The 21,336-nt window shown below is 29.1% G+C and overlaps 2 protein-coding genes across 2 annotated transcripts; one reads left to right on the top strand and one right to left on the bottom strand.

Moving 5' to 3' along the window:
• Window positions 1-657: 657 nt before the first annotated feature.
• LOC105635585 (auxin-responsive protein IAA33) lies at window positions 658-2,740 on the top strand. The gene is made up of 2 exons (XM_012218661.4): window positions 658-1,222; window positions 2,541-2,740. Exons 1-2 carry the CDS (start codon window positions 789-791, stop codon window positions 2,605-2,607), a joined length of 501 nt encoding a protein of 166 aa, XP_012074051.1. The 5' UTR covers window positions 658-788; the 3' UTR covers window positions 2,608-2,740.
• Window positions 2,741-13,642: 10,902 nt separating this feature from the next.
• Window positions 13,643-20,067, bottom strand: LOC105635586 ((DL)-glycerol-3-phosphatase 2). Its single transcript, XM_089725308.1, has 6 exons — window positions 19,824-20,067; window positions 18,013-18,237; window positions 16,737-16,797; window positions 16,462-16,609; window positions 16,223-16,302; window positions 13,643-14,080 (listed from the first exon to the last, which is right to left on the bottom strand). The coding sequence occupies exons 1-6, from the start codon at window positions 20,020-20,022 to the stop codon at window positions 13,957-13,959; spliced, it is 837 nt and encodes a 278-aa protein (XP_089581434.1). The 5' UTR covers window positions 20,023-20,067; the 3' UTR covers window positions 13,643-13,956.
• Between the last annotated feature and the right edge of the window lie 1,269 nt (window positions 20,068-21,336).

A 21,336-nucleotide genomic window follows, 5' to 3' on the forward strand; every position in this document is an offset into this window, starting at 1 on the left:
TTTAAATACAATATATAAATAATATTTTTTTTCTTTTACTATCAAATATAAATAAGCCAACTTAAAGATAATAAAACATGTAATGTGATAACATAAGGATTTTATATTAATTAAGGATAAGGATAAGGATAAGGTTGTAAAAAACATTTAATAAAAAGAGTGAAACACTAAACGTTAGATAAGAAAACATTTTAGAAAATTCTCCATAAACCTCTTAAAGCTACTTTGTATATCAAGTTAAACACTCTATAAACCTCTCAAAACTACTTTGTATATCAAGTTAACGAACATAGTAATTTAGAGAAATATTATTTTGATTAGTTCAAACACTAAATGCTGCCCTAAATGCTACTGCAGAATACACCATAAATAATTTTCTTAATCCGTGTGACAAGAAAAAAAGCTTAAATTTGTGGGGCGGATCAAGTAGAAATTAGTGAAATGGACTTGATAAGTGTGAAAATTACAAGATGATATCGTATTTCTACAAAGAAAATAAAATAGTAAAAATTTTAAAATAAAACATTTGACCCAACATCTCATTGGATCCCATTTTCTCAAAACAATATTATGGAATAGAATAAAATGGAACCAACACCAAAAGTTGTAAATTTAACATGTCCTCTCTCTCTCTCTCTTTCTCTCTCATTCATTTATATATTTCCAACGAAACCACGTCAAACACACCCACACACACACTCTCTCTCTCTCTCTCTCTCTCTGAACCGCCAAAAAACCAAACTCTTTTCGGTTTCTTTACTAAAATCCAACTAACCAAACCATTAGACATGAATGCTTTTGATCCTCAACGGAGACAAGATAAAACCTTTAAAAAGAGATCATTATCATCACCATCACCGTCACCATCGAGATTATTACTTTCAAACGCAACCCCTAAACCACCTTCTTCTCTTCCTCTCATGGCTAATTACTCTAGATCATTTCCCTGTCTGGATGATGACGATCTTGTCTCCGCCGTGGTTCCTCCGGTCACTGTTGTTTTGGAAGGACGGTCAATTTGCCACCGCATCAGCCTCCACAAGCATGCAAGCTACAATAGTCTTGCTATGGCTCTCCGGCAAATGTTTGTCGATGGCACTGGTGGTGACATGGCGGCGGAGATAGCAGATAATCTTGATTTAACAAATGCTGTTCCTGGTCATCTTGTTGCTTATGAAGATATGGAAAATGATCTCCTTCTCGCCGGTGACCTTAACTGGAAGTACGTAATTACTTCTTTTATTATTTTTTTACTGTGACTATATTACTAGCTTATACACATTCAGGTTATGTCTTATGTTTGAATTTTTGTACAACATTGTTTTTATATAACATATAATATATCTATAAAAGGAAAGTATGTTACATTTTCTTAAATTTATTTTTGAATATATATATTATATGTCAATGTTTTATAGGAAAGTACTTCATTGGAGAATATCCATTTCTTTTACATCTTCGGTTATCACCTCATGTTATTTATGGGTTTTGAATCAAAATCGAATAATATATTTTAAAATTTTAAAATATTTTTTTAAAATTTATAACTTAGAATAAATAATAATAATAAATATTATTATTAAAAAAATTAAATCAATTTAATAAAAGTTCTTAAATTTACTTTATAAACTGTAATAAAACAAAAAAGTAAGTTAGAAATTTCTTTTGAAGAACATGTTTTTCACAGTTTTAAGTCGAAATTACCGATTTTTAACCAAAACCGCCTGTTTCAAATTAAAACCGTCCGTTTTGATCTCAAAAAATTAAAAACTCTTACCGAACTTTAAGTTCAAGGTTTCGGTTAGAGTTTTAGAAACAGAAATCACTAGTGGTCATTCCTACATCATCACTGGTGGTCATCACGGTATCGGTTTTGACTGGTTCAGTTTCGACTGAACTGTGTCATCCCTACATCTTGCTAGAAATCACTGGTTTATTACTGTTTTGTCCTTTTTTATTATTTTTAGTGCTATAAAGATAACTTTGTTTAAGGATTTTTTTAGTATAAAAACTTCTAGATTTATTGACAGATTTTATTGACAAATTTAAAGTAAAAAAAAATGCACATATCTTTATTTGTGTCAATTATTATTATTAGCTTGGTTATTTATGTGGTTGAGTTTTTTTTTTTAAAAAAAAACTCATATTTCTAATTGTTTTTTTTTTTTGAAAATGGGTAGTTATATTAATTACTATCATTGTATTTGCTAAATGGGTACACTTATGCAGATCTGATTAGACTACCAAATCAATTAAAATAACAATTTTTTCAAAATTTTTTTAATTTATTATTATTATTTATATATGATCAGAAATGTTCTATTTTAATAAAATTTTTTTTTTTTATTGATTTTGTCTATCATTGTGCCCATACAACTGGTGTAGGAAAATCAATCCAAAGTCTTTAGCGATTTAGTACATGCTTTGTCCGTGCTAAATTATAGTTCCTTATGTGTAACTTCTGTTTGTATATATAAATCAGTTCTGAGTTTTATTTAAAAATAAATAAAAAAATTTACCGCCCGTTGTATTGTGATTAGGGATTTTGTACGAGTGGCGAAGAGGATTAGAATATTGCCGGTTAAGGGGAATCCAAGGAAGAGATGAGGAAGAGAGGCATGGATGGCAAGTGTTTTTGCTGTTTACGTGGAAAATCTTGTATCAGAGGAAATTAAACTTTGTTTTTACTAATACTTAAAAAAATATTTTTAACTATGATTATTAATTTTCTGATTAAAAATGTCCATCCAACTTTACCGTACGTATACATCAAGATATATACTGTCTGTTAATAGATCCAATTCAAATTCCCACCTCAAATACTAAAAAAAAAAAAAAAAAAAAAAAAAACTTTGTCCTAGGTTAGAAGTAGTTTTCAACTTAAACTTTATATCTAAAATGGTATTTCAGTTCGAATTTTTAAACATGCAGTTCATAACAGTTTGTTAGTTATGATCTTTTAATTTACAATACAAAAATCATTGAATTAATTAATTAACCATTTACAATTAAAATACAATAAAACTACTGTTTGAGTGTTATAAACATTATTTTTCAGAGTAGTTTTTGACTTTTTCACAAAATTTAAAAAAAAAATGATTGAATTATATTGATCCTAAAAAAAACATGAGGATAATTGACTAAATTACTCTTTAATTAATAATCATTTATTTGAGATAAAGTTTAATTGAAATATCTAAACAAGAGTAAAGTTGCAATAAAATAATTAATGCTACTTTGATTTTTTAAAAGAGTCATTTAATTGGATACAAAAAGTTAAAAACTGTACTCCCTGTCCCGAAATATAAATCGTTTAAATTTATTGTACAAGGATTAAGGAAGTAATTAATTCTCCTAAATCATACTCCATTTGTACCAAAATATAAGTCATTTTTTGTTTGTTATTTTATCCTAAAATATAAGTCGTTTTGTGTATTTCAAAAAGTAATAAATGACGTTTTTCTAATATTGCTCTCGTTTATGCTAAATATAATAAATACTTTATAAGCAATTATTGGTTTTGAGATAAAATATAATTTGGTCAAATTATCCTTGAGTTTGTTACAATTTAGGAGAATTAATTGCTTCTTTAATCATTGTGCAAAAACTTTAAACGACTAGTATTTTGGGACAGAGGAAGTAACAAACTCAAGGGTAATTTGACCAAATTATACTCTATCTAAAAACCAATGTTGCTTCTGAGGTATTTATTATATTTAGTGTAAACAAGGGCAATATTGCAAAAATATCATTTATTACTTTTTAAAATATATCAAACGACTTATATTCTGAGACAAAATAATAAATAAAAAATGATTATATTTTGGGACAAAGCCAGTAAAATTTATCAAAACGGACAAAGTAATAAATAGCTTCTCTAATTTGTTTACTCGTTATTCAATCTCTTTTTGTTTATTTTTTCTCTTATAGAACGATATTTTATTCATAAAATAAACAAAATTTCCATTAAATCATATTGTTCTGCATGTTAGAACTTTATGATAATTAATTTACCCACTATAAGAGTGACTTTTGTTGTAATGAGTGATTAAATTTAATGATTTTTATGTTATAAATAAATAAAAAAATATTAGCCATAAAATATAGGCTAATTTTTATACTTGGATCCTTAAATTAACTCTTAAATACTTTATCATTCTTAAATTTTAATTTATGAATTAAAGATAACTCACCATCAATTTTTCCATAACAACAGCACTTCTATTAAATTCTCAAATAAAATTTTATACAGTGAATATAAACAACAGTTTTTATTCTTATTTTTTATTACAATAAAGCTATTTAGCACAGTTTGTGCTATATCAAGAGGGGCTTTTTTGAATTTTTACTATTTATATTTATCTTTTTTAGTTTTCAATTGATTAAATGCTATAGTGTAAAGGCGGAATTATCCTTTATTATGAGGGAAAATTTTTCGTAATTAAATTTCAAATTTAAGTTATTTGTTGATTCTTGAGTAAAATTTATTGCATTTAATTAGTTCCAATGCATATTACTTTTAGTTCCAATGACCATTTATTAAAGAATTAATTACTGACTAAATGTTTAATTAGTATTTCAATTGGCTTAGAAACAAGGAGATTACAAAAAAAAAAAAAATGTAACATTAAAAATTAAATGTATTTGAGATAATATCATGATTTATACTTTAAAGAATTATATAGTTCTTATATATTCTTAACTATGATTTATATTTATAAAAAAATAATATGTATTGGCTATGAAACTACAAATAAAATGTACGAATTTAATAAAAAAAAAACCTTTAAGATTATTTATGTTATGGATTTTTATTTAATTCAATTAGAGAAGTATATTTAATTCCATTACGTACGTAAATATCTTAATTTTCAACCATATTACTCATATATGATTTATGTATTATTTTCTTTAGACAAATTAATAATTTCTCTTCGATTCATATAATATTATAATATGTTTATTATAATCCAAGAAAATATAGATCATTTTAATCAAAAAATTTATTTTTTTATTTAATCTAATTATAATCACAAAAACTTTGTAACTAATCAAACTCGAAACATGAAGAAAATACTAACTAATTCAATTAAATATATTGGTGTTTAATGGATTACTCTTGTAAATAATTTGCACTTATTTAAATTATAATATTATATTAAATTATTTAATTATTATGTTCAATTTGATTATTTTTATTAATTTTTTAATTTTATTACAGATATTACAGATTTATATTCATTCAAACTAGCATTTTTAGAGATTTAGATTGAAAGTTCTAATAATTATATCATTAAAGATTTCTACTTAATATATATACATATATAAAAGCATAAAGGAAAATTAGCTTTGATCCGATAAATATTTAAAAAGACACCTCTTCGGATATCCAACGGAGGTTTCATAAACACTTCTTCAGATAAGTCCCCAATTAAAAAGACATTTTTAATATCCATCTAATAGAGAGACCGTTTTCGGGGTAAGACAACAGAAATAAGAGCTCGTACAATAGGAAGGCGAGCAACATGAGCAAAAGTCGCCTCATAATCAATTTCATATTCTTATGTGTATCATTTTGCAACCAAGCATGCTTTATACCGTTCAATACTCCCGTCGACAAGAGTCTTAATCTTGTACGCTCATTACAAACTACAATAGATTTACCTCGAGGCAAATCAACTAAGTCCCAAGTGCTAGTTTCAATAAGTGTTTCTAATTCTTTTCATAGCTTTCTACCAAAGAAGGTCAATGGAGGCTTCTTTAAAGGTGGTAGATCATAAAAGATTGCAAGAGCAAAATAACAATGATAATGATTAAAATGGACATTAAATTTGACTACTCTAGAAGAATTACAACACCATGTTCAATGGCTGTGGAAGGCGTGAATGTTTAGAGGGGAAGAGCCGAAGCATGCAAAAAGAAAAAAAAAATTGACTAGAAAAATTCTGATATCATGTTCAATGAAAAGGAATTTGTATTATATTGCAGGGTGATTTACATTATATAGGTGTACAAGAAAAAAAATGATCATATAATTAGATATATTACAGATACACTAAAATCATAATCAAATACACAAGGATCAGATTTAGATATATCACTTAGGATTTTATCCTATCAGTCTTGAGTTTATGTACTTCTCACTGCCGAGTGAATTCTCCAAGAAGTGATCGTGTCCTTGTGTTTAGTTGGAAGAGACAAACAATGTCAATATATTATTAAACGTTATCGCAATATTCATTGCACGAAATAAAATAGAAAATAGAAAGTAAATTCTATAAGAATTAATATGTTTACAAAATAGAAAATATCTGGTAGTAAATTCTATAAGAATTAATATATGATAGTAAGATATTTGAAAATTTTTAAATTTTTTACTTTTTGAAGTTATTTTTAAATATTTTATTATTTGACTGTGATTTAAAAAATTTTATTTTAGGATAGGGATAAAGAAAAAAACATTATTTTATTTTAATATTTACTTTTTTTAAATTTGTATGATATGATTGGACATATTGTTTTTACTTGGCTTTTAGTTTTTTTTTTTTTTTTTTTTTTTTATCTATCAAAATGAAATTTCATTAAATGGCCTTTTCAGTTGAAGAATGAACTAATTTTTAAGATTCAGATAGTAATTTTTTAAAAATAATTTGTTTTTTATTATATATTGAGTTCTAAAAATAATTTTTTATTTTTTATTTTCTTTTTTATTAATGAATCAGTTTAACTGAAAAAATATAGAATTATATATTTATATTTTGAATCACTTTTTGTTTCAAGAATCTGTGTATATGAATATGTGCATTTTTTTAACGCACCAAGTAATTAATATTATCATTATAGTTAAAGTTATTACCACTAGGATTCTAGTTCGTGTTATTTTTAAACAATTCAAATCACTTTTCATTTCATTTCTTTTACCTAGCAGTAAGAAATATATTTTTTACTTTTTCATCGTGTTGGAGATTCAATGATAGCTTGATTTACTTTTTGGACATCTATTAAAGTTTTAAAAATTTGCATATATAAATTAGGGGCTGAAATTAGGTTTAGGAGTTGGATTAAATTTTATTTTGAAACCACTTCATTGTATAAAATAGAAGAATTAAGTACATAGAATTAGAATTATAAGTAGTTTTTAAGGTAAAGTGTAATGTAAATAACATTGTATTTATTTTATCTAAATAAAACTTATACTTTAATATTATATAAATAAAAAAATTAAACGAGTCCAAAGAACAAATTTAGTAAATGAAACACACGTCATAAAAAGGCTAGTATTAGCAAATTTCAAGAATGAGACTATATTATTAGTGATATAAGAATTGTTTTAGAACAAATTAAATTATTTATGCAAGTGGCAAGGTGATCCATTCTTGAATATACTTTTTTTTTTTAATTTTTCCGGGCATTTCAAAGATCTGTCGATGCCTTCATTTAGCAAGCTTCAAAACAGAGGTTTGTTCAGCCTATAAAACTAGGGATTAGGATCAAATGGAAGAGTAGAAAGAGAGATTGTTACTTCGTATACATCAATTTCAAGGCATCTTTTTGTTTTTGTTTTTTTTTTTTAAGTTCATCAAATCTGTTTATTAATATGTTTATAGATATACATTTTTTATTTTATTTTTAATAATAAATACCAAATAGTGTTAATGTCATGTTATTAATCCAATATATGTACTGTAATTTTTTATTTGTTAAATGTAAACTTATTCATATAAAAATTGAAAAAAAAAAAGAACTAAAATCACACACATATATAATTAGGCATGGCCATTGGTTTTGTTCAAATCGGTACTGCACCTTAGTATAGATGAATCAAAATCGAATCGAATTGTCGGTTTAAAGTTTTGAACTGGAACCAGTGGTTCAATGGCTTGTTAAAGTTCATATGAATGTTAAAATCTGAATCTGACTAAGCGGTTTCGATTTGATTTGAACTGAAAATTTTTTACTTTTATTTTCAAAATTACAATCACTCAACCTATTCTATACACTTCAAAAAGTCTAAATAATTTTTTACTATATGATATACTTTGCTTAAGATTTTTTTTTTTTTTTTTTTTGAAAATACATGTTACTTAAAAAGTTAAAAATCGAAAAAAGTAAAATAGTAAAACGAAATGAAATATTTAGTCTAAAATTATATTATCTGATATTTTTTTTCCTTTAAAATCTTCACTTAGTTCAAAATTATATTTTTTGAATGCTTATAAAGTTATTTCATTTTGACGAGGTATATAGTTATTATTGAAATGTAAAAGTGTAGATATAATAGGTTTCCGCAAACTTGATGGTTAGTAAATAGTGTAAACTTCAAGGGCAAATCTATACATTTGGGCGAAGTAAAATTGATGTTATTGTTATCAAAAGAAGAATCAAAAGATGCGTGAACTTATGTGAGATTTAGTATTTTCACTATTCCAAAACATAAGTCATTGTTTTTGCATAATGATTAAAAAAGTAATTAATTCTCTTAAATTATTTTAAATCAAGATTAATTTGATCAAATTACCCTTTATCTCAAAATCAAGAGGAACTTATGAATATTGTTATTGTATTTAATGTAAATAAGATAATATTGGAAAAATATCATTTATAACTTTTTTAAAATACTGAAAACAACATATGTTTTGGGATAAAATAATCACCAAAAAATAATTTATATTTTGGAACAGAATGAGTATTAGATTAGAGGTTGGCATGCATATGGTTGGTTTAAAATTATTATATGTGACAATCTTAGAGTTGGCCCCTCTATCTAAGCATGCTTGGTGGGTAATTAAGCATAGCTTCATTGCATATATTTATGTTGGCACACATTTAGTTTAATTGAAAGCAATAGAGCAACTACTTTTCCATGTGAAAAGACTTCAATACTTTATAGTAGTGTAGTACTTTGGGGACATTTTTCCCATTTTAAAGGCACACTTGTTAGTTTAGCCAAAAACAATTAACTCTTCAGTTGACTGGCTGAAAGAAATAGGGCAGGAAAATTTACGAAAAGTGCTTTTTCATTGGGTCGGTCTTACTGTCTATTAACGGTCGAATACATTAATTGCCCTCTAAATCTGTGCATGAAAGTCTTGTGGCCCCCTATATTTTAGAAATGATATTGTCCCCCCTTAAACTTGTTTTTTTTTAATTTATGCATGCCCGGCCACGTCAGAAAAGGGATGTGAAATACACGCCTGAAAATGAGCGAGTTAGTCACATAGCATCTTACATGGTAACCTATTGCTTTTCTTCAACCCCAAATACCCATCTCCTTCAAAACTTCAAAAGTTCATTTTGAATAACAATAATGGCACCACCAAACTCAAAACCTGTACCAAGAAAAGGCAAAATCCTAAAAAATCTACTGGTATCTCAAAATCCAACAATAACAATTCAAGAGATGCTAGTTCTAGCAACATGGAAAGTAAACATATCATTTTAATTCAAGAAGAAATGGAAAAAAGAGATAATTGTGAAGTTTTTTCATCAAAATGGGACTCACTTGGACGAAGAGATCTAGAAAAGAGCTTGGTGAAATGGATAAGCCAATGAATGAGAGCAATAACTATGGATCTTGTTGCGACAAAGACGAAAAGGGAGTTCTTCGAACTCCTACAAAGAGGCTGGCTTGACGTTTGTTATACAAGCGTAGCCTTGTATTAATGTTGTTGATATTTCGAAAACGGAACAAACAAAAAATCGAAAATGAAACAAACACAAAATCAAAAGTAGAGTAGGATTAGATTTTGCAAGGCAGAGCTTTCTGCATTCTTTTTTAAATTTTAAGAAAAAGAAAATAAAAAGAGAGAGAACAAGTTTTAAGAAGAAGAAAACAAAAAGAAAGAGAATGGGAAATCAAACCAGGTGAGATGGCATCCACCATGGCAGCCTAATTGCCAATTGTCTTGCCACTAGTCCATGTTGTTGCGTAAGTTATTCACTCGATGATTTGGCTCTCGACAGGCGTGCATAAATTAAAAAAAAAAATAAATTTAGAGGGTCACAAGGCCATTTCTAAAATATAAGGGGCTACAAGATGTTTATGCGCAAGTTCAAAGGGTAATTGATGTATTCGGCTGTCCATTAATTCATGTTTAAGGTCAAGAATCATACCATCAAGAATGTTTTTTTTTCGTTATATTCTCTTTATTTTTTAATATTTGTCATTTTAGGGTAAAGATATTAAAAAAAAAAACAGGGAATATAATGATAACCCATGATAAATTAGGTTAAATTGGTTAGAAGTTAAATCCATGATGCCAAAATGTGTAATTTGGGCTTATTTAAGTTTGGGCCAACCAAAACTAAAAAATTAGTACTAACCAATTAGCTAGCTAGCTTACCACCCTTATATGCCCTTTGTGATTTTGTTTTTAGTCCATTTGAGATTGTTAATAATGTCAAATACTTTCTTAAATATTTTCTTTCCTGATTTACTCTTCTATCACTAGTAACACTAATAGTCTATATTAAACTTAAACTCTATCTTGAATCTATTTATACCACGTGAATTACTACCTTTTCAAGAAGCGAAATATAGTTTTTTTTTTTTTTAACCTCTATTGTTATATTGTCCTTAATTTGTATGTAAAAAACTTAAACGACAGATATAAAAAAAGTAGAGGGAGTAATTTTTTATTTTTTATTTTTTTGCACATGTATTAAGGCTCCATTTGAAAACTCATATTCAATGCAATTAAATTTTCCTTTGAGATCTTTTCAAAAGAAAATGATGTTGGTTAAGGAAGACTACTTTTAGGTGGTGTTTGGTTAAGGCATTTATTTCTTGTTCCAACAAAACAAGGAATTGTGTGCAACGGCAACTCCATGACATGTATGCATGATATCAATTCAAATTGAGCCTCTCTATTTAATATGGCATGGTCTTATTCTTGTTCTCTCTTTTGAATTGTGGCTTATGAGACTATAGCTAGAAAATTTTCTAGGCCCCCACTTTTAATTTGCATTATAGCAAAGTGTGTGGAGGACACAATTTATTGCTCTTAACTTTTCCTCTCTTTCATTACTTAAATATTTAGCTGACTGAAATTAGTTGAAGTTTTAATTTAACGCTATGTGAACCAATTAAGAGTGTTCATAGCTAAGTTTAAAATCAAAACTACACTCAGTTTGAAATCGATTTGAATAAAATCTTATGAAATTATTTTGTTTACAAACTAGAATTTATTGGAATTCAAATCAGAGTAAAATCCCAGGTTGAACTAACCAAGAGGTCGGCTTCAGTTCCAAAATCAATTTAAACCTATCTAATTCAATTGAAACCAGTTGATTTTATATTGGTTATGATCGTTCCTATATTAACTCGTTTTAGTAAGTCATAATAGAATATAATACAATGTAATTAAATACATTTACAGTGTAAATATATTTATAGTATTCTACTAAATATGTATTTAATTATATTACATTACATTTCAATACGGCTTACTAAATTTAACACTACTTTCTTCTCAATTCCTATGAAATTAACTTTATTTCGTTGGTTGGAATTACAGTTTCAAAGCTGAAAATGTTCAACATGAGAGGAGCCCATCAGTTCATTTTTTTCCCCAATTGGAGGAGCTACATAATAAATTACCTATCCCCACCCTATTTAACTATATTTGACTTAGCCTTGCTAGATATTTCAAGCCTTTACCATTAAGATCCCCCCAGGAATTGCAAATTAGTTTATTAACTCGTCAAAATACATGCAATTACCAATGTGTGTTTTTTTTTTTTTTTTTTTTTATCTAATCAGGAGGTGTTATTCTCTCAGGTCGTATAATGTTTTTACTCTCTCAACAAAGAAATCGAACTTATATTTTCAGCCTTACAGAGATCACTTACCACCCCGATCAATACATCGTTGATTTTTAAAACATGTTTTGATTACAAAGTGTTGATTATTAAAAAATATTTTGATTACAAAGTGCAGGTAGAAAAATATAAGTCCAATTATCTGAATTTAACAATTATATATGTTTTTGTTTTGTGTTTTGAAAAAAGAGATTCTAATATTGATAAGACTTATATGTTCACCATCAAAGTATTAGCCTTTAAAAATTATAAATGGTCATAGATTTGAATGATCTTGTACATATCCATAACTAAATTAGGATTGAAATCCTCTACTTAGGGATGGGAGGGTGGGTATGTTTGGCATCCGTCTGTTTATATAGAATTGAATAGTTATAAATAGATTGAAAACGAGTGAAGATAATAAAACTTTAGGTGGTGAGTATGAATCTAAGTATTTGACATTTATTACTCGTTATCCGCTTTATTGAATAGATTTAGTCATGGAGTATCTACCGGTATCCTCCCCATTATTATATAAAAAAAAAACTTTAAACCGATTTAGATTCAAATAATTTAAATTTATGGATGTCCAACGCGTATAAGTGATACTTTAAAGCATTACAGCAGTAGGCAAGCATTTATTTGGAGGTTCAATGACTTTACTTGGATTATACTTTAAACCATTATAGCCATAGACATGCATTTATTTGGAGGTTCAATGACTTTACTTGGACCGTATAGTGGGATATTGCCACCTAAGTTGTCAATAACGGTGATCCTTCTGATTATTTTACTATTGAATTATGAAAACCAAAGATTGAATATAACTTCAATCTCAAATATGTTAATAAGGTATGGTCTGATTGGTGTTGGTGTTCCTATCTCTCGTAGAAAATATAGAGAGTAAGATGTCTCTAGTTTGAGTCTTCAAAATATATCGAGTTTGAATTTTCTTTACCACAAAAATATATGAAGTAAAATGTCTCTAATTTGAGTCTTCAAAATATATCGAGTTTAAATTTTCTTCATCACTAAAGGTTATTACCAATTAAGTGAGTGTTATTCAAAGGAAGAGTAGCCTCTACTGTATAACCTACAATGTTATTCCGACCCATTGAACCTCCCATGTATAAAAAAGAACTTCAATCTCAAAAATTAATGAATCATATTATAGGTTTTAATTTTACATAGATTTCTTCACAATTGTTATCTTCAAATATAATCTTATGCACTTAACGGGACGATTTCCAATTGCTACAGTGGAAATTGAAATAATAGAATAGTACAATTATAACCATTAAATTGAATGGTCCATGCTCTTGTTATGTGAGCCCAAAGCAAAAGAAAAGGCAAATATAAATAAATTTTGGCAGGATGCAAAAATAGAGACGAAAAGGAAAAGTTGGTGTGTTTAAGTTATTGAAAGAAAGTGTTTAAATTAATTACTGGAAATTGTTTTTAATTATTCACCAATAATTCTATTTTCAAGTACCTGTATTGTCATACAAAGTAAGTTCGAAGTTGAAACCATACAATTCCTTTACCTTTAAATATTTGCAATGCAATAGTCATTATTTGAGAAGTTCATATTGGAGCATTTAATAAAAATTATTATATAATATTGACAAAAAATATTATTAGTAATAAGTTGCTCGTTTAAAATAAAAATAAAGGCACTCCTCATAGGAGAAGATAAAATTTCATCACTGAATAAAAACTGCAATCAAAATTGATGGAAAAAAAAAAAAAAAAAAAACACACAGACATACAAACATGCCCACGACATATCAACATAAATTCACCGCTTAAAAAAGCAATAAACCTTTAATTGTTAACGGAGTGAAAAAAATATCTCTTATTATTAAAGGACCTTGAAGTGAAAAAACAAGAACCCATATAATATTCTTTTTGCACCTTGTTACTATTTTCTTCACATGTGTCTTTATCATGTAGGCTTCTGCCCTTTCAAGAACAAGAATATCAATATGATCAATAATGAGTAATCCTTCATAGAAATGTATTTGTGGATAGTAAAATGAGAATTAAAACGTATGCCCAAAGAGCAAACCAGAAAGGACATGCCTAAGATCATATCAATTGAAAAGCAGTAAAACAGATCATTTTTATTTCTAAAATCTGCAAATTTTAGCTTTCCTAATTTTCAAAAGAAGGCAAGCCCCAATAACCTGGATTGAATTCCAACAGCGAGCTTAAAACCTGATCTGCAGTACCATGATAAGAGCTATCCAACCTTGGATCTGGAACCATTACTACATTCCTGCATGGTGTATGCAACAATTAGTGCCAGAGGGACTATTCTGGTGTCAAATAAAATTTTCAGTATATCAGATGCCTCTCAACTGAAATAAAAACATATTTGATTACGTTACATTATGCCATATACCAAATATAACCTAAATGAATGGACATTCAACAAAGTGACTAAAATTATAACTATAAAATGAGTGCAAATGCATTAAATAAGACATTTAAATCCAGGATTTGTATTCTAATAAGCTAATGTGTGATACCATGTCTACACCCAAAATGAGTCAACAAAGATTTGTTTAGAGAGAATAATCAATCATCATTTTTGTTAAGGTTTTAAAAAGTCGAAGCGTATGCTTTTTGGTTTGATTTTGCTTCATTAAAGACGGTAATAAAGTAAAAGAATTATATCAGGTGTTGCATCAGGAAAAAGCAGCTCGACTGGCCTTCTTCAGTAAGAGAGAACACCAATTAGAAGAGAAAAATGTTATAAAATCATTAACAAAAGGCCTCAGGAAACTTCCAAGGCATCCAAACCAAAAGCTCTATACTGATTCAATATCTTCAATTCATTGAGATGTCAAAAGAAAATTGCTTTTACTATTCATTGAAATCCATGTTTGTAAGTTTTATTTCATTATTTTCCCTCAACGATTAATTCCACTTGGGATGGCAACAAAAGTTGGCTGTCACATTTATTTTGGAATGGAGGGGGAATTAAAAATCCCCAACACAAATATGGCAAGTAGCCAAGTGTATATATGCCTCAGGATTGTGAAAAACAATATGCATAAACAAGTACATTAAATAGGTTACTAAGGGTGTGCCTGGTAAAGTTCAGGCAGCACAATATTAGATATTTTCATCACATTTATCCCTCAAAAAATAGAGTTCTGATGGAAGTAAATGAAGGGAAAAATGTTTCATTTACCCCTGAAATTTCTTTTGAAGTCCAATAACTTGTGTCCAATTTAATCCAAAATTAACTTTTACATCAATTTTGGGAAAATTTTCAAATAGGTCGCCACAAAACATATGTTTTTCAGTCCAAAAACCAGACATGCATCCTTGTCAGTCATATGCCTGTCGGCCAAGTTCCCGCTTCTTCCATCAATAGGAACTCAATGAAGGTATTATATTTGTTTTTCATTTATTAAAGCATAAGATTTGATAGTGCTGTACACAAAATCATGAGGGCTTAGTATTAAAGTTAGGAGTCAAGGTTAGAGAATGTAGTAAAGGGGCGGTTGTGATGTTGTGGCAACATTGGCTACACTAATAATGGTTTGGTGGCAGTGAACTGTGAACTGATGATTGGGTGGAGAGACAAATGTTTGAGAAGAAAGGGAGGACGACAGGATGAGCTCTTGTATTCTGTTTCTATTTTCATTTTTTATTTCAAAACATTTTTTATTATTTAGGAATATTTTTAAAATATAAAAACAATATTTCATTGTTTTTGTCAAACATTGGACAAAGTTGATCATTAATCATAATTCCTATCCTAAGTTGATCCAAAAATCAATTTTAAACTTAATTACACATCAAAGGAAAGTTCAAGATACAAATTGAGTATTTATCATAAATGAAAATGAGTTTTAGAACACATTTTTGAAACTTAACCAATACATAAAACATAAATATGTTATAACCATATATCAATTATTTAATACAGACACATATATAGAAAGAAATATTTAATTTAAAATGAGTGAGGTCTAATGAGCTTATATTTCTTATTCTGGTTTGGTTTGTTACCTATATAATCGGAACAGAAAATTTTAGTTTGAAATATTATCTTGCGACACCATCCCATTGAGGTTCCCAAAACTCGATTTTACAGTCCCACTCCCACTGGTAATATAACATGATGCAGAAAGCATATGTTGTACAAGTCGCATAACACGATCCACTTACATAACCCACCAAATCCCGTTACTTTCGTAGCACATATTTTATATTTGCTACAATGTGGATAAATTCAACCATGATCATATTCTTTTATCACATTTGATAAAAAAAATAGATTTAAATGGATCCTACCATTAAAGAAACTATGGCATTTGTAGGAAAGGAAGAAAACCATTTACTATGATAGAAAATTTGCAATTGACACACCATATATGTGGGAAGAATACTGGACAATACTTACATTCCAGCATTCTTAGCTGCAAGAACACCTGAGGGTGCATCTTCAAAAACAAGAATCTTCTGTGGATCCAATGGGCCACCCTATCATTCACAAATGCCAAAACTGTTATTTTGCTAATTCTAGATGTCAAAATTAATAAAGCTAACTGAGGGGGAAAAACCATAAACTGAATCAATCAAATATCCCAGCAGATTTTACTACCACCAGTTATGATAATAGAAAAACCTCATCAAACTTACCTGAAATCTCCTGGCTGCTGCAAGGAATACATCTGGTGATGGCTTGCCTTGTTTAACTTCTGGATCATCCCCAAGAACAATATGATGCATCAAGGAGAAAAGCTCACCGTGTCTTTGTGTTTTCAATTCAAAATGCCGTCTGTGAGAACTGAAATATATACCCATTAAATAGAATTCACAAACTTGGAAGAACAAGTGAGATAAATCTGATCCAGAATCTATTCCGGACAAAATAAACATATAACTTGTAAGAAATGGGAACAGATAAAACATACCCTGTTGCCACAGCAATTGGTATTCCTTTTGCATGGAGATGCTTGATCAAACCGCTAGCTCCTACAATAAATGAAGAATTAAATATGTGAGAATAATCGATCTTAGTCTCATAACAAGCATGTAATCGCTCTATGCCTCAGTATTTGTACTTATTTCAAACTACATCTTCTTATAAACAGGATTTAAAACCAGCATAGAACAATAGCATACAGGTCAACAGAACTTCAGATTATTTATGTTTCTTGTTCTTTTTGCGATTTCCATCAAGTGACTTGTGCTTTCCTTCTTTCTATGCTTCCTCTTTGGATGGTTGCAAGACAAAGAAAACCAAAATTACAAGCCAGAAACCAAAGCGAGCTCCTATATTAGTACTCCTTTTTTATCCTCTTTCATAAAAATAGGAGACAAGTTAGATCTGTCTAAACATCATTTGGGAATCTTCTTAGGGCCAGCCTGTTTGGCACTGCTGCTTGAGTTGCTATCAAGAAAAGCACCATGTTAATATGTTAAAAGGTCATTAAAAATGTTTTTAAGGTGAACTTCACATGTTTAAAGGATATTAAAAAATATCTAAAAGGTGTTTTAGGAAAAGCAGCTTCAACCTCTATATCAAATAGACTACTGATGTACAAAACTTGTCTACATTTAGAGCCTGCAGCTTAAAACAGTAAGTCACTTCACCCATATCAACAGAGCATTTCAAATAACAACAGGCAAGGCCAACTTTTCTATAATTGCCAACATTAATTGAAAAAACAAACATTGCTAATACACTAAAAATCCGTAACTTTCCTCATTTCCTTTTTTTTTAAAAAAAAAAATCTATAACAGCCTTCAATGTTATGGTTTCAATATTGTTCCCATCCTCCAAATATGCGCCTAGTCCATTTTAATGGATATCAAAAGCTAATTAATGGAGCAGAAAGAGAAAGAAGATTGGAGGGGGGAAAATGAGAGGATATTGGTGTAATTACACAAGAGACTCATTAAATCATTATATTATTTTAATAATCACTTTCCTTATTCTATATGATTAAGATCATACTGCTTTCATGTGGATTTGAGTCAAGTCACTTCAAGTTTGGGACAGTTTTATTCACCCATCTGGTTGAATTGCAGGGAAACACCACCCACCCACCCCCCCCCCCCCAACCAACAAAAAAAACGACAAGAAAAAAATAAAAAACCTCAATTTATCAAAGTTGCAGTCATACTCAAAAGGTGAAGACTGAAAAGTATACTAAATCAATGTATAATTATTGCTACAAATAATACCTGGCATCAGATCACTTGTTGGAAACATGTTCTGCAGCATCTCCTCTCTTTCTACAAGAAAGTCCTCAGCCGAAAGAGAATCACTAATCCCAGTCTCCTCAACAAAAACCTTAGCCGCTTCTATTGCTTTCTTCCCCATCATTTTTGCCTTTAGAGACCAATCAAAAGTTTTATTGTATCTGGCAAGTATGATTTCCTGGACCTCAGTATAGAATTTCTCTGTGTCTGATATATGGAGTGGAAAGCTCATCAGATATATAGTTCATTTCTTAATGAACAGATTCAGGGAATAAATCTGCATGATTAATACATAGATTAGGACTGGAAGACTAGAATTTGGGATATCTGGGATACAAAAATTGGGTCCAGATTTATTTGTTTGGAGTAAGAAATTAAAATACGGAGCAAAATAAATAGTAGCCTCATGTTCACAGGTCCAAGGAATTATTTGTTGGTAGAGAGCCAAATGCTGAACCCACATCAAAATAAATGCCACAAATTGACATAATCCAACAAACATTACTTCCTCTATGATCTATCTGCAAGAAAAATTAATCTAACTGGACAAACAGATACTAAGTGGGATAAGATAAGGCATTAGAATAACCCATATGCTAGACTCGCATTACAGAAAAGCATAAGACTGTTTTTTTTATTATTATTGTTAATGCCATGCTAAAGCACTGCTAAAATACAGTGAAAACTGATGTGCGACATACTGCCATACTGTGAATAGTAAATCCAAGAAAACATCAAGCTAATCCTTTTGATTCTTCCACACCATTTGTTTACAGATAAGTGTGCTATGTTCCACAGCTTTTGAACAGAACCAAAAGGCCACAAAAAACACTTCAGTCCTCCCTTTTCAAAGCCCCCTAAAATTAGAAACTGGTAAAAATCCACTAGAAAGGGATACAAAATACTGCATTTTTTTTTTCAAAACAAGTCATTTTGTACTGCACAAGGACCAACCAAGTCACTTCAATTATTTAAAATACAACGAAATAATTCACATACTAGCCAAAACATGCCTCACAATTCAAAAACTTCTATTCTTAATTCTTGCTAAATTTACCAAATTATCCTTCTCTCAGAAAGTTATTAGTTTAAAGCAAGTCTTCCCCTCCTTAAATCCATCAATTCTCTTCGACTTAATTAAACACGCATAGAGCAGTAGCAAACTGCCCACTAGGTAAATGGTGAACCTCAGAATTCCATGGCTAGTGTGTTATTTGTCATAGATCTTGGAGAAGGAAACTAGCAACCACCATTAAATCTAAAATTTCATTCTCACAGTCGGCAACTTAAAATCTCACAACATTATTTGCATTTTTTGCCAAACAATTCAATGGTGTTAGCTAATGCATTAACATCCCAAAAAAAAAAAAAAAAATTAAAAAATTAAAAAAAAAAAAAAAAAGTCAAAGGATCTAGTTGCAAGTTAACATGCCAATCTTATTCACCATAAGAATCCATTTTGAATGATTTAAGGCTCTGTTTGCTAAGTGCAGAATGGAATCTACTGGATTTCCAGTTACAACTAGAAATGCATTTTGATTCCATTCTACTAGGCTTATAAAGATTCTTTAACATCATTAAAATGTCAATTGCCAATTCTTCGTATAACAAAGGAACTAGAGCTATGTGAATATATAGAGCAGTAAACTAACCAATCAATCTCAGAAATCTCATTTTAGTAAGATTTAGTGCAAAACAAACAAACAAGTACATACATTAACTATAAAACATATATCAACCCGTCAATCAACAAAGAGAAAAACCGACAACGAAAAAATGTTTGACGAAATTACCGAGTAAGAGACCATCCATGTCGAAGATGACGTGAGTGATGGGAGCTTTCACTGGAAGTGTACCGGAGGAATTGGCCATTGCAGAACAGTACTTGAGATTATGGAGGTCCCTTCCCAGTGTACGGGTTAAATTGTTGAAGGATCTAGGTCGAAAGGCAGGGCAAAGGCAAAGCTCGAATGATACTCTGATGCCGAGCATTCAGAGTAATAGAATTATAGTCCTATTTGCCAGATTTTCGCATTGAGAAGGAATAATGTTATTATCTCGGCATATATCCAAATTGACAAAATTATCCTTTTTGACTTAGGAAAAATTATTATTTCGTCCTTGACCAAATTTTTTAAGTAGTTCACACGATTTGATCGAATATCCGGTACATCTGAGGTTTGATTCCGTTCGTTTTAATAGTCCATCCTTTTAATTTTAAGGCCGTTAAATTGGGATAAAAAGATTAAAATGCCCTCAAACACTCTTCTTTTTATCATCACAATACACTCTATTTTCATCCTAACTATTTGTAGGTATGACTACGGTTTTAAAATCGCCGATTTCAATTTCAAAATCGTCAGTTTTGATTATAAAAAAGTGAAATTGAAATCAAACCGTTTTTAGACGGTTTTGAAACCATCAGTTTGGTTTTTCCCAATTTTAAATTAAAATTAAATAATATTCCATCCGTTCCATTTTTTTAGGTTTGTTATTCATTTTTTAAATGTTCCAAAATATTTGTAAAATTTTTAAATTTAGATATGGAAACAATTATTTTCTCCATAATAACTTTTAAGGTCTTTCATTAAATAAGGGACTTTTATTAATATCTTCAATAAATTAAGAGTAAAAAAAGATAAAATAACTTTTGTTTACTTAATTTTTAATGTGCGTATTTTATCAGATGTGCAAACAAAGTGGGACGGAGGATATTTTAAACTTCTTAAATATTTTTTAAAATTTTTATCTTGAATAAATAATAATAATAATAATAAATATTGCTATTGAAAAAAACCGAATCAATGTAATAAAAATTTTTAAAAAAATTACTTTAAAAAATGTAAAAAAAACCAAAAAAGTAAGTTAATTATTTTAAGAATATATTTTTCACGATTTCAAAGCGAAAACCATCGGTTTTAATTTGAAAACATGAAGAATCGGAATTGAACATTAAGTTCACGGTTTCAATTACAGTTCTAGAATTAAAATCGTTAACCATGGTATTATGTTGGTTTTGACCCGTTCGATTTCTGTTCTACTCTAATTTGAAACTGAACTATGGTCATTCCTAAATTTGGTATTTAAAGTACGTGGCGCCCTATAATCACGGGAACCTATCATGCCCATGTAGTTACACAGTTCAATAATAAATTTGCCCCTTGCCTCGTGAGCAGAGAAAGCGTGAAATACAAATGCAGTTGGGAGTGTTGAGGGCCTTTGAAGTTGCCTACTTGGAGTTCCAATGACTATAATAATAACTTCCTTTATAGCAGTTGGACCCTAATTTTGTCTCTTCCTCTCAGT

This window comes from Jatropha curcas, chromosome 8 (assembly GCF_041381405.1).
Source record: "Jatropha curcas cultivar XTBG-Jc1 chromosome 8, XTBG_Jcur_1.0, whole genome shotgun sequence".
Classification (NCBI taxonomy): domain Eukaryota; kingdom Viridiplantae; phylum Streptophyta; class Magnoliopsida; order Malpighiales; family Euphorbiaceae; genus Jatropha; species Jatropha curcas.